At 36.9% G+C, this 13,219-nt stretch overlaps 1 protein-coding gene across 1 annotated transcript in view; it reads left to right on the top strand.

Annotated features, from left to right (window-relative positions):
- AHR (aryl hydrocarbon receptor) overlaps nt 1-9,398 on the top strand; it is a 78,619-nt gene extending 69,221 nt beyond the window's left edge. The window contains exon 11 of the mRNA XM_089533117.1: nt 6,483-9,398. Within this exon, the coding sequence (XP_089389243.1) occupies nt 6,483-6,632 (150 nt within the window). The 3' untranslated portion in view covers nt 6,633-9,398. The remainder of the gene's footprint in view (nt 1-6,482) is intronic.
- Nucleotides 9,399-13,219: the final 3,821 nt, after the last annotated feature.

Here is a 13,219-nt window from a genome sequence, read left to right as displayed (position 1 = left end):
GTGTTCTGGATTGTGATTTGTGAGTGTAGTTGAATGGCTGGAACATTCATGGCAAGTAAGAGGTTTTACTTTCAGTTTATGAGATGTTACATGTTCTAAAACCTGTACCTATAATGTTTAAAACTAACATCATAACATTTGGGTTTTCAATTTAAAATTTGAATTGGGATCAGTGGTACTTTCTCAAAGGATGTTTTCATGAGCAAGACAAGTAAAATAAGAGCAGATGCCAGAGTGCACTAAAGGCACGTGAATGTCTGCTAAGTACTATAAAACAATATTATTTCATATCTCATATACAAGAGAGGCAGCATGGTGTAGTGGTTTGAGCAATGGACTGTGACTCTGGAGACCAGAGTTTGAATCCCAGCTCAGCCGTGAAAACACACTGGATGATCCTGGACAAGTCACACACTCTCAGACTCAGAGGATGGCAATGTCAAACCACCTCTGAAGAAACATGCCAAGAAAACACCATGATATGGTTGCCTTAGAGTCACCGTAAGTTGGTTAATGATTTGAAGGCACACAACAACAATCTCATATAGAATAATTTCAGATTATGCAAATGATATTCTCTAATTAGTTTATCTGAATGACTATTCAAAGTCACAATTCACACAAGATAATTTTAGAAGATATTTTAAAAAGCAAAGTCATCATCATTGTACTTTTTGATAAGAAAACTTAGGTGTCTGAGCCAATCAATTTGGTTGTGAATGGGTCACCTCCAGACAAGGCGCCAGATTGGCAAATGGCTGAAAAAGGAGGATAGTGGAAGAAAGACATCAATATTAAAAGTTGTGAGAGAACCATCTAATTGGAGAAGACATTTCCTGGTTTACTCTAGAAAGCTATTGTGAAATGTCTCCAGGGATGTAAGAAGGAACTGCTTATGGAAATAAATGGAAAAATTCAAGCTATTAATAAAATAGGATTGGACCCTACACTCCCAAGAACTTCAGCTTTGTAAGCATACTTAACATACGCAGAACGTTAATTAAAGGTTAAGGGAGGTAGACTGTCATTGAGATCATTACTTCCATGGAAAGGGGTAAATAAAATCATCCAGCTTGCTGTCTCTCAAATCGCACCCAGAGCCACTGACATAGGGAAAAGAGTCTTAAGTTTAGAAATTCCTCAGTTAGGGAAAATGGACAATGAAGTGGTTGAGCCACTTGATTACTATTATCTCAATATAATGCACATATGCTTGGGAAAATCCCACTGAGTTCAGTAGAGTTTCCTCCCAAGCAAGATATGAAGTACCAATTTAACCATTTCTTTGGCATCCTTTTTGGGAAAGGCAGTTTGTATTTTGCATGTTGGTTTTTTTGTCTCCAGTTGACTGAAAGGGAAAGAAGTTTGCAGGAAAGCAAGGGGTACTGCAAGAATGCTAGAACATTGTTTAAAGTGTATACAAACTGATTCATTGTGCCTACTTATTTGGCTGAAGCATTGTTGAAAGTTTTGAGCCCTGATATCATCAAATAATGAACAAAGAATGGCTTGGAATCGTTCATTCTTTATTCAGTGAGGCTTTATTGCCACTTTTTAATGCTAGATGCTTGCAGATTGTTTTTGTTTACATCATCTTCTTAAGCATTGCCTAAACAGACTCCTTGCATCCCGAGAGCAAAAAAAAATAAAAATCTCAATTTGCTCAATTTTTCTTAATTCCAATTCTCTCTTCTTCCAATATGCTAAGTGCTAGAGGTCATCATATCTTTACTTGTAGGCTTGTGTGAAAACTAAGGGTGCAAACCTATTCCAGCTGACATATGTTTAACCCCCATTGTACCTACATTTTAAGACATTCATAGGATTTCATTGTGTACGTATACTAGCTGACCTCTGCCTCTTCTTCATTAGTACTGTTAAGAACTGAAACAAGAGTGAAGATCTCTATTCTGCTCCATTTCCACACCCTATACTTTAAATCTAAGTTCACAATTACACTTAGTATCCAAACAAAAATAAGCTCTGATATTTTCAAAACATACAGGAACAGCTCACTGCCTGGGGTAACATTTTGGAGGGGAACATTCCTGCTGGCTCTTGATGCCTTGGTATTCCGATAGAAAGAGAAAGGAAAGAGAGATAAAAGACATGCTCCCAACTCTATTTTGCCAATGGTTTATTCAGTTTTAGGATTGAGCAGAAATTAGGAGCAAGAGCATATCTCTCTGCAGAAAGGACAATGAAACATAACAAAAATATAAATCCATTTTGAGTAAGCATAGACAGCATAGTCTACCTTTGATGCAGCTTCATGATGTACTCATGTAGCCAAACAAGAAACCCATCATGTTTTTCTGAAACATTCCATTTTGCCCTCAGAATTTTCAGCTAATAAATAAAAGTATTTAATAGTCATTAGGAATGATGTTCTTGTCCTATTGAACAAAACGATGAGCTGTGGGGTTGGGGAGATAAATATTCACTTTTTTTATTCTTCAGATATCAGTTCCTTGATTCAGGTGTTCCCTTGTGTTTCACTATTTCTGTTTTCTCATACTGGGATATATTATGCATATTCAGGGAGCCTCTAGAGAGGACAAATGTCTTGGGAAGTTGTGGCATTTGTTCTGTAGTTCTCAGGGTTTAAAAAAAATTCTTTTTGTTATCTTGAATGATTTTCTGGAAATTGCTGACACTAGCCACAACATTTTAACCCTCCTATCCCCCGTGGGTTTCTTTAGTAATTCTGAGATGTGTAGGAACATTGTTTTCTTCTTTCTTTTTTGGAATTGTTTTTTGAGTTGTAGTTACAATCCATCAGTGATATACTGTATATTGATCTTGAAAATTTTAAATCCAGAGAGGATAAAATTTGCCTCTCAACCCATAGGGCCACCTCTGCATACCGTGCCTCAGTGTAAAAGATCCCTACTAGAGATCCAAGATATTGCTGTAAACAGTCCACAGAAGGAATGAGACAAGTGGAAGTGGAGGTGACAACAGCTGGCAAAGCTCAAGGGGTTCAGTCATGAGAACTAATGCTTGTTTAGGTCAGTCTGAAATAGAGCTTGGATATGAGTGCTTTCTGTTAGGTATTACAATGAATTCTACTTATTTTATTCCTAATTCCTACCAGTTTTTATTCTTGTAAAAAAGTAGAGGAAGCTATCAGAAAGTTGAGAGACCTGGATGTAGAGTTACTGTCATGTCTAGAACAGGAATGAATAAAAATATTGTAGGCTCATATCTTGATTTTCACCACTGATGGTTCTCCCAGGAGTTGAGCCATACAAAAATAGACAATGTTGTGAGGAAATGAAGAAAACTATTGAAGGAGGACATACATGTGAAAATTGATTATAGCAATAGCACTTGCATTTCTATACCGCTTTATAGTTCTACGCACTCTCTAAGCAGTTCATGTTGTTTGAAGTGTGAGTGCTTACCACAAATTAGAAGTGTGAGTGCTTCCCACAAAATATTCCAGAGTCAAAATAAGCAAATTTTTTTTCATGCTGTATCTCTGTGTCTCATTTATTAGGAGCCTAGTGGCACAGTACTGCAGCCACTCACTCGAAACCATAAGGTTGCGAGTTCAATACCAGCCAGGGCTCAAGGTTGACTCAGGCCTGCATCTTTCCGAGGGGCAATTATCTTATGGTTGTAAACCGCTTAGAGACTGCTTAGTTCAGTACGAAGTGGTATATAAATGAAGTGCTGTTGCTATTGGTTGGTTTTTTAAAAAGCAGTCTATAGTCCATCAAAACATGTGCTGTAATATATTTGTAAGCATTACAAATGCCACACAACTGTTTGTTTATGAAAAGTAATAATTTCTTCAATAAAATTAAATGGATTTCTGAATAAATTTATGTTACAGTATGACAGCATATTTATACCAGTTGGCTAATCCTCCAATTTGCTGATATGCATACTGTCAAGACTAGTTAAACTGTTCCAGAACTCTCACTTGACTTTGTCTACATAATATAGTATCATTTCTGGATGGGCGATTTCTTTAAAGTCAAACAGAGTACAGGCCTAACTTTTGATCCAAGCTTACAATATACGGAATATAACCATTGAGGAACTCAATACATTTGCAGAAAGATGGTGTACATCTTCTAATTAGAACAAATAAAAATGCTTTTGTAAGAGACTAGATTATTTGAAGAGCCCTTGGTGGTGCAGTGGTTAAATGCCTGTAGTGCAGCCACTCACTATAAGGTTGCGAGTTCAATACCAGCCCGGGGCTCAGGCTGGACTCAGACTTGCATCCTTCAGAGGTCACTCAAATGAGTACCCAGCGTGTTGGGGGCAATTACCTTACAGTTGTAATCCATTTAGACTGCTTAGGTGGTATGAAGCGGTTTATAAATGAAGCTGCTATTGCAATTGCAATATGTCTTACATGTTGTATGACATTAATCTACTCTATAGCAGAGTAATAAGGCCCTCTTTTAGATTTTTATAGAGCAGCTGAGTTTTGAAAACCTTTAAAGCCTTGAAGAAATAGAATAGTAAGGCTTTTACTTCATAATTAGCCAATGTATTTTTTGGGATGGTTTCAGTATGACTCCCATTCCATGGCATCTGGGTTCTGTTGGAAATCTATATTTGCAAATACCAGCTGATATGATTGAAGGTTCCTTGAATTTCATTTTTACAACTTGTTCTTTATAGTAAAGGGACTCTAATTGTTTAAAATGGCAGTTTGATGTTGAAAGTGACTGGTACTTCAAGGGTATTTTGTGAAATACTATAGAGACTAAGTTGTTTAAAGGAGAAAATATCAAAAATTCCATCCAAGACCCTTGTATGAGCCTGAACAGCTCTTTGGATCCTAGCCTAAGCCTGCAGTACAGGGGGAAAAGGCTTGTCTTCAGTAGTTAAAAAGAGTTTCTGGCTCTTGAAGCATACATAGCACATAGGCTGCAGCTGTTTTACTGAGTAATCCCCAAACGTTACAGGATCTAGAAGCCAAATGGACATTTATTACCTACCATGTGCGGATGGTTTTTCCCCCCAGCATCCTTTTTGAATTGCAGCCCACAAAGCTCCCTAACAAACAAAAGATTTTTAGAATTAAAGGTTCATAGTTAAAAGTTTTTAAGCAAAGGCTAGAGCTGCATCCACACTGTAGAAATAATCCAGTTTGACACCACCATAACTGCCTTGGCTCAGTGCTATGAAATTCTGGGAACTGTAGTTTTGTGAGACACTTACCATATATACTTGACTGTATGTATAAGTCGACAGCAGGTTTTGGGGAGGAAATTCTGGATTTTGATATGAACCTTGGATAAGTCGAGGGTAAAATTTAGGGACATGCAACAAAGGATCTAAATGATGATGAAGCAAAGGAAAACAATGCCAAAGAACCTATAAAATTATGGCAGGCATAACTGTTTTGGCTCACACTAAAAGCTGGATGGAAGAGAGAGCAGAGGGAGGTCAGTGCTTCCAGGACAGATTGCACTCTTCTTGCCTTTCACCAGAGGATGGTTCCCTTTTTAAAAAGAGTTTAAGTATAGTAGTTATGTTGACTCATGGATAAGTCAACCTAGGTTTTTGGGGTCAATTTTTTTGACTAAAATTTCTAGACTTATACATCAGTATATATAGTAGTCTTCTCTGTCAGAGAGCTCTGGTGCCACAACAAACTACAGTTCCCAGAATTCCCTAGCATTGAGCCATGGCAATTAAGGGGTTGTCAAACTGGATTATTTCTGCAGTGTGGATGCAGCCTAGATGGCCATGTATCAGGAATTTGGAAGCAGAGTAACTCCTGCATTGGCTCAGTGACCTCTAAGTCTCCTTCCAGTTTAATAGTTTTGGGATAGACTCTCTAGAATGGTTTTCCATAATCTGCAAATGACTGCTATTGGGAAAAAAGAAGTGTTACAAACCAACTGAACTGGCATGAACTGATTTGAATTACAGCCTGTCATTCTAAACCCTGTCGCTATTGTTCTTTCATGAATGTTTCACATTGGCTGCATCCTCACTCCATAAATAATCCAGGTTGCCTTTGCTTTAAATGCCATGGCAGAATGCTATGGAATTCTGGAATTTGTAGTTTTGTGAGATAACTAGAGAGTTCTGGTGCCACACCAATATGCAAATCCCAGAATTCCATAGCATTTAGCTGTGGCAGTTAAAATGGTGTCAACCTGAATTATCTGCAGTGGGGAAGCCACTGTCGTATTTTTCAAGATTCTCTGTTAAATGTTTCCTGGGAATTGCAGATATTGGGTTGAACCCAAATTAAGTTGCATTTAGAGTCAGTGAGTCTTAAGTCAGTAATCAGTAGCTTTACATTCAGTTCAGTGGGAGCTACTGACATTCTGGACCCAACTCTTTGCATAAACCATTCTGGACACAACTCTCTTGCTTAAGCAGTGAAGTGATCTTTACTGCATGCAAAATTGCATGTTTCCTTTGTAACCGGATGCAGGTTTTTAAATCACAAAGAGGAAGCTGTTCCTTTATAATAAGAGTTGCCTTCTTTTTCTTTCCAGTTTCAGAATAGTATAAATGGAGGAAACCTCAACGATGCATATCCACCACAGTTAGATGTCAACACCCAACCAGAACCACATCTTCAGCCTCTTCATCATCCAACAGAATCCAGATCTTTCTCAGATTTGGCATCCAGTGGTTTTATGTAGTTATACACCAAAATCCTGTGGAGCATTTAAACCAAGACTGGATTACTGAATGGAGATTGAAAATTGTGATTGCACTTAATATGCATGCATTTAGGATTTGTCATCCAAAACCTGATACTGTAGGTGGAAGTTGGAGCTGTTATGGCCTGAAAGTGTGCACATGTAATTTTCAGACAGTGAAAATATGCACTATTGCAATATTATTAACTGCATCACATTGTAGAACATAAGATAAGGCAAATGGTTTTATGGTTTAGAAAATAAAATGGGCACTTTGACAATCTTATTTGGAATGACATAGGAAAATTTCTTTTAGAAATTTAGGCTTTCTTTAAACTGATGCTCTAAACAGAGGAGTAAATGAAGCACTTAGTTTTGTTGCAGATTTGCATCTTTCTGTCACTTATCTTATTTAGTAGTTTAAAATTTGTCCTCTTATTTTACATTTCAGGTTCCAGCACTTTAGTAGAAGGTTTGATAACAAGGACTTGATATGCAATTCTAGGTTTTGTACAACCAAATCCATTGCATTCCTCCTTTACAGTTAGCCTTAAGTGCCTCACAACGTAGCTACCTTATTTCTGAAAGGAGCTTGTAGGAAAACAAAAACATTCACTGTAAAAAATTTGGTCATCCATATTTCTGACAATTCAGTAGTTGCTTTGATTTTGTTATTAAAGCTAGAGACCTATAAGCAGTATGTTCCTTCTGTATTAAATGTAACATTTCTTTCCCTTTAGAATTTCAGATGGTTCTGTATGTACAGTTTTTCCTTTTGTTAAAGACTGAGACTTGGTTTTGTATTTTGTTGCTTTTTGAATTCTTCAGGTAGAACAGGGTAAAAACAGTTATCTAGGAGAAACCTGTCTCCTTTGGATTAGTTCTGAATCTTAAATACCGAAGAAGGAGAAGAAGAAAAAAACATGTGCCTTATCTTGTGTTACAACACTTGTTGAATGGTCTTTTTGAAAAGTACAAGGCTGCTCTATGCAAATACTTCCATTTGAAAATGTTATTGAAAGAGGTTGACTATAAAAGCTCATGAAAAGCAATGTCTCAAATAGTACAAAAGTTTACTTTTGTGAAAATTTCTACACTGAGGGTCAGTTTGGATTGGCTGCTGTTTTTCAACTGTTCCACTGGGGAGAGGGGTCTGTTGTTATTAAATATCCCTGACAATTGCACTCTAAAGGAAAAAGCTATCTTTCTATGTATGTGAATTCACTTTAAATGTCTTTGTTCAAGAGATAATACTGAAAATTTATTTTAGTTCAAATTTAGAGAAGAACTGTCCTTGTAATAAAAAGGATATTTTAAACTTTGTTTTTAAAAATGGAAAAACATTGTATTGGATTTTTATCTGAAGATTTTTAGAACAGTAGACACCAGTGTTTGGTGTGTCAGAGTAGTGTAAATGTGGGAGGGAGGGGAAATGTACAGGTTGAAATGACTGAATACCTTTATATGCTGTATATTAATGTGTAATAAGCACCATTTAATGTCTTTTGTAAAATATTTTAAACAAGTGTCATACCGTTCTATTAAACTGTGTATTACATACATATGTATACTGTAAATGACAGAGTATAGGTTCTTTTTAAAAAGGAAAAAAAGAAATAAACCAACTCCCTCCAGGAAGGTGTTCAGATTTTTGATCAAAGAGAAGTTTCAGATGATTTTAAAGTGTAACCTACAAGGAATGTTTGTAATGGCACGGTTGTATATGTCATGGGAGGTGACTATTAGTTTATCAGGCACTTGGAAACCTAACTTTTTTTAAAAAAAATACCTTCAGCATGTTATAATCTTGCTTCCCCAAAATGTGTAATGTTGTCCTTATGAAAAAGATGGTCAGGTAGTTTGTAGAATTTCAATTAAAGGACCTAGCTCTGCTTTTGAAATCATTAAAAAGGAAATGCCCTTTGATTACATTGTATGTTTAGTAATAGTTGTAAAAAAATGTAACGTTTGGCCATTATGTCCTTTAAGGTTTTCAGGACTTGGCTTTGGCCATCACTAAATGTTCTTGTATAGTAGTCATCTGATCCTTTCCTAAACTTTTCTGTGGTCTTGTTTCCAGTTTCTGTAGGTTTTTTCTTTTCTTTTTGAAAACAGTATCTGATTATTATTATTATTATTTTTACCAGCGTAATGTTGACAATCAGTAGTTGTACTGTAAAACTTAAAAGGTTCAAAGGGATAATGTAACTTTTTTTAGAAAAAGAAAAAAAAGTTTAAAAAAACACAACAAATAAAGACCTGTTTATCATATCACTTCTGCTAAACCAAATATTATCCCATCACTAAGTGCCAAGGATGCAGTACAGACAGGTGTACTGCGTTATTGTAAGCTAGTTTCATTCTGTTATGCATAATATCAGCTTCTTTTTTACATTAGCTGTGCCTATATACAACAAACCTGTGTATTGGTGGTGCACTGTTGATCTACACCAAACTGTTATCCTCAAAAGTGATGAATTTCTGAGGTTTTTATCCCTCCACTCCCCTGCCCCCAGTTCCAAGCAAATTACTTCCTAGTTTTAATCAGTATTACTTCCCATTTTTGTAGATTATGCCGCGGCCTTTTCTCTTTCCTACTGTCCCCATCCCCCTTTTGTCAGCTGTATTTTATGTCATGCAATTAATTTCTTGTGTGTTAGGGTATGATTTTTATAGTGCTTTTAATGAGCTTCAGTAAAACTTGTAAAGCATAATATATGGTAATAAAATATCACCTGAACAGAAGTGATAACGCAGTTTCTTTCACAGCATGTCATACTTGACTTCTGTCATTATTGAAAAATACAGTCAAAGGGCACTGTGTCACACGACTTTCATTTTAGAAGCGCATTTTCCTTCAGAACTTTAAAAGTAGGCAAAATTTATTTCCTTCACAAGATACAGCACTGCATAATGCTAAATCCTGCCACCTCCTTAGGCTACTGCCACACTGCAGAAATAAAGCAGTTTGACACCACTTTAATTGTCATGAGTCAGTGCTGTTTTGAATTCTGTGATTTGTAGTTTTGTAAGATGTTTAGCCTTCCCTGTCAGAGAGCTCTGAGCCCCGCCAAAGTACAGATTGCAAAATTCCATAGTATTGAGCTGTAGAACGTAAAATGGTATCAAACTGCTTCATTTCTGCTGCGTGGCATTAACCTTAGGCTGCATCTGCCTTGCAAAAATAATGCAGTTTGACATTGTTTTAACTGTCATGGCTCCATCCCATGGATTTGTAGTTTGTCCTGGGATTTGTAGTTTGTTGTGGCACCAGAGCTCTCTGACAGAGAAGGCTAAATATCTCACAAAATTGAGCCATGGAAGTTAGTGTGGTGTCAAACTGCATTAATTCTGCAGTACAGATGCAGCCTCAGATACATGTCTACACTGCTAGAAGTTCAAATAATGGAGCAGAAAAGTCCTTATTTTGATTTTTTTTTAAAAAAAAAATACAACTATCTGGCAAGGAATTGAGTACAGGAAATTTTGTATGCAGATATGTTTTTCTAATCCTGAGTTACATTTTTCTTCATGATGCTTGACAAAAACATTTTTGTTACAGCAAAAGGGATTTAACACACAACTGTAGGCTTTTGTCCACGTATCTCGGTCTGGACTGAAAATAGCACGCTAAGATCCTTGATATTCATGCCTAATTCCTAGGGCAGAAATGTGTATTCTAATTGGTAGATTAGGATCACATACAAAAAAATGGCTGGCCCAATTCAGTTTGATGTGCATAGAAATGTTTTAACTGAGATCATAGTGTTTTGGAATAATAATACTTTGTACATTTTGTATTCTTCATTGGAACTGACATCTGAATCCAACATTTCCTCCTTGCAGAATTGCAATCCTTATGAACACTAACATAGGAAAAATACAATAACATCTAAAATCGACAAAACAGTGATACCTTTATTGGAACAATGAAATGCAAAAATTACATATTGCAAGCTTTTGAAGCTTCATTGGCTTCTTTATCAGATGTTTAAAATCATACAGGAGAAAATAAAAGAAAAAATTAAAAATATGTTAGGTTTTTCTTATTGGAATACACACACACACACACACATTTTAAAGCTATGGATGGTTGAATCCGTGAATATGGAGGTATCATATGCTGTGATATCTTTGGGGTAACCATTTGATGCCAGAAGGTTGTGGATTTTTTTTTATCACTACTAATATATTCAAGTGGTTCAACCTTGTCATTGCTATAAACCAATCTGAGATGTGATGGCATAATTCAGACTAGTGTCAGTCTGAATTATGCCATCACAATTCACTTTTTTGGGTCATTGCGGAATTCAGGCAACTTGTGAAATCCAGCCTCAAACCCACCTTTTCTCAGTTCGTTCATTTCCTGGTCAGTGGAGAGCATGAGAGCATCAAGCAAGCGCCTAATTATTTTCCTATAGCTGAAGTCAAATAAATGTTTTCATCTGCAGGGACCCCCAGAGTCCCTTGTGAATGCTTATTGCTGTGCATCTGCTATAAGAAAAGTGCTGGACACTTGCCTGCTGCTCTTTTCGTTCTCTTATCAACTAGGAAATGAACCAGGCTCAAGGGGCTGCAGCTGTGAAAAGAGGGAGGGTATATGGAGCCTACCATAGCTATGCCTCATGGCTTCATCTCCCAACGCAGGACCACAACCACAGTATACTGAATCAACTTCCATTTTTCTTTTGTATAATAAAAGATCATTAAAAAAAAATTATTTGCATTCTCCTTCTTATTTGTTTTGCTCCAACATATCTCGCTGCTGATAAAGAAAAATGCCTTGCTATATTGAGGTTTGTCCCTAAGAATTCATCTGCTGCATTTCGTTCTTGCATTCACAGAAAAATCAATACCGTATCTGCCACGTTTTGTTTCTTAATGCTACAGTTTAGCATTCTGCTATTGAGCGGAATATTATGCACTGGCATTTTTAGGTCATGCACAAAATATCACTGCACGTCCATTTTAGCATGTAGGCTCATTGGAATTAATAAACAAACATTTTTTGTATACAGATAGGCATTGATCTGTTGCAGTTTTACTTTTTATCATGGGATATGCCAATATATCAAGCATTCAGCTGTGTATCACAGTTCCATGAGCTGATTTTTGCAAGCAGTCATCTGCATGTGTGAGGCAGGCATGCAGTATTTATGAATGGCAGTTGCTTTCTTTGTCAAGAAATCAGTCCAAAGAATACATACACTGACTGGGCAGATTGGTGCTAAATTTTGTTACATGTAAGAATTAAAATTAAAAGGTCTCTCTTGGCTCTTGGGTTTTCAATTAGCTGTATTGATACAAATAGAAACGGAACTAATAAGCAGTTGTTCACTGCCAAGAAGCTCTGAGCCTTTTGGAATGTGCTGTGTGTACATTTTTGTTCAACTTATCCACAAGTAAATTTCTGAGACACGCAAAGGCTGGGAAGCACATATCAGCCTCTTAATGGCCTCCTCTGGTTTTAAGTATGATAGGACAAATTCTGTCCTGTTCTGACTTTGCATGTGGGTGACTTTTCTCTCTTGGATATATTGCCTGAATGGCATTGCCTTGGTTGTGCTTAAAGCTAAAAATCCGTCCTCACAATTCTGAAAATGCATTGTGCTGTGTAAGTAGAGCAGTGCAGAATTAAATTCCTCCAGTCATACAGAGCATTTGCTGATGAATAGCGTTTTAAGTTTAAAGTGGTAGTACTTATAATTTCATTCCCTCACCCCAACTGTGCACCCTTGGTTCTCACACTACATCAGGTAAGCCCTTTTTAAAAGAACATGAATATCAGAACACACCCCTTGAATGCTCAGAATTATCCAGAGCACATAGCAATGTGCTTTATGCAACCTAGGGAAACACCCTAATCTCAGGTTATAATTTAAAGTGGCAGACAGCAAGAGCAGAATTAAATAAATATAATTTACTTTCTCCTTTATTGTAGACATTTTTCAGAAAAGTAGTGGAATTTTTTAAAAAGTGTGTAGATAGCTTATTTTCCCTCTGGCTTTCTGCCCTTTCATCCAGTTCCACTTTCATTACTTTGGTTCCTTGCCCTAGAGGCCAAATCAGAATGCATTTAGCTCAATCTGCAGTTTTTTAAAAAGAAAACAAAGCAAAAACAGAAAAAAAGAGGCTGTCAAAAGGTGGCAGGTGAATTTTGAATTGGCCTACCTTGGGAGATGCTTTAGAGAACAATTTATTTTCCCTTTCACTATCTGCAAAACCAAGGGCGTCACACCCACACACTAGGCCAAACCCTTTTTTTTGATACCTCAAATATATATATATATATATATATATATATATATATATATATATATATATAGAATCGTAGAGCTGGAAGAGACCACTAGGGCCATCCAGTCCAACCCCCCGCCATGCAGGAAATCCAAATCAAAGCATCCCCAACAGATGGCCATCCAGCCTCTGTTTAAAGACCTCCAAGGAAGGAGACTCTATCACCTTCCGAGGAAGTGCATTCCACTGTCGAACAGCCCTTACTGTCAGGAAGTTCCTCCTAATGTTCAGGTGGAATCTCTTTTCCTGTAGCTTGCATCCATTGTTCCGGGTCCTGTTCTCTGGAGCAG

The sequence above is a fragment of the Sceloporus occidentalis genome, unplaced genomic scaffold, assembly GCF_023333645.1.
Source record: "Sceloporus occidentalis isolate IW3139 unplaced genomic scaffold, rSceOcc1.0.p SCAF_7, whole genome shotgun sequence".
NCBI classification, from domain to species: domain Eukaryota; kingdom Metazoa; phylum Chordata; class Lepidosauria; order Squamata; family Phrynosomatidae; genus Sceloporus; species Sceloporus occidentalis.
Note: the sequence above shows the minus strand (reverse complement) of the source record. Positions and strands in the feature narration are given on the sequence as shown.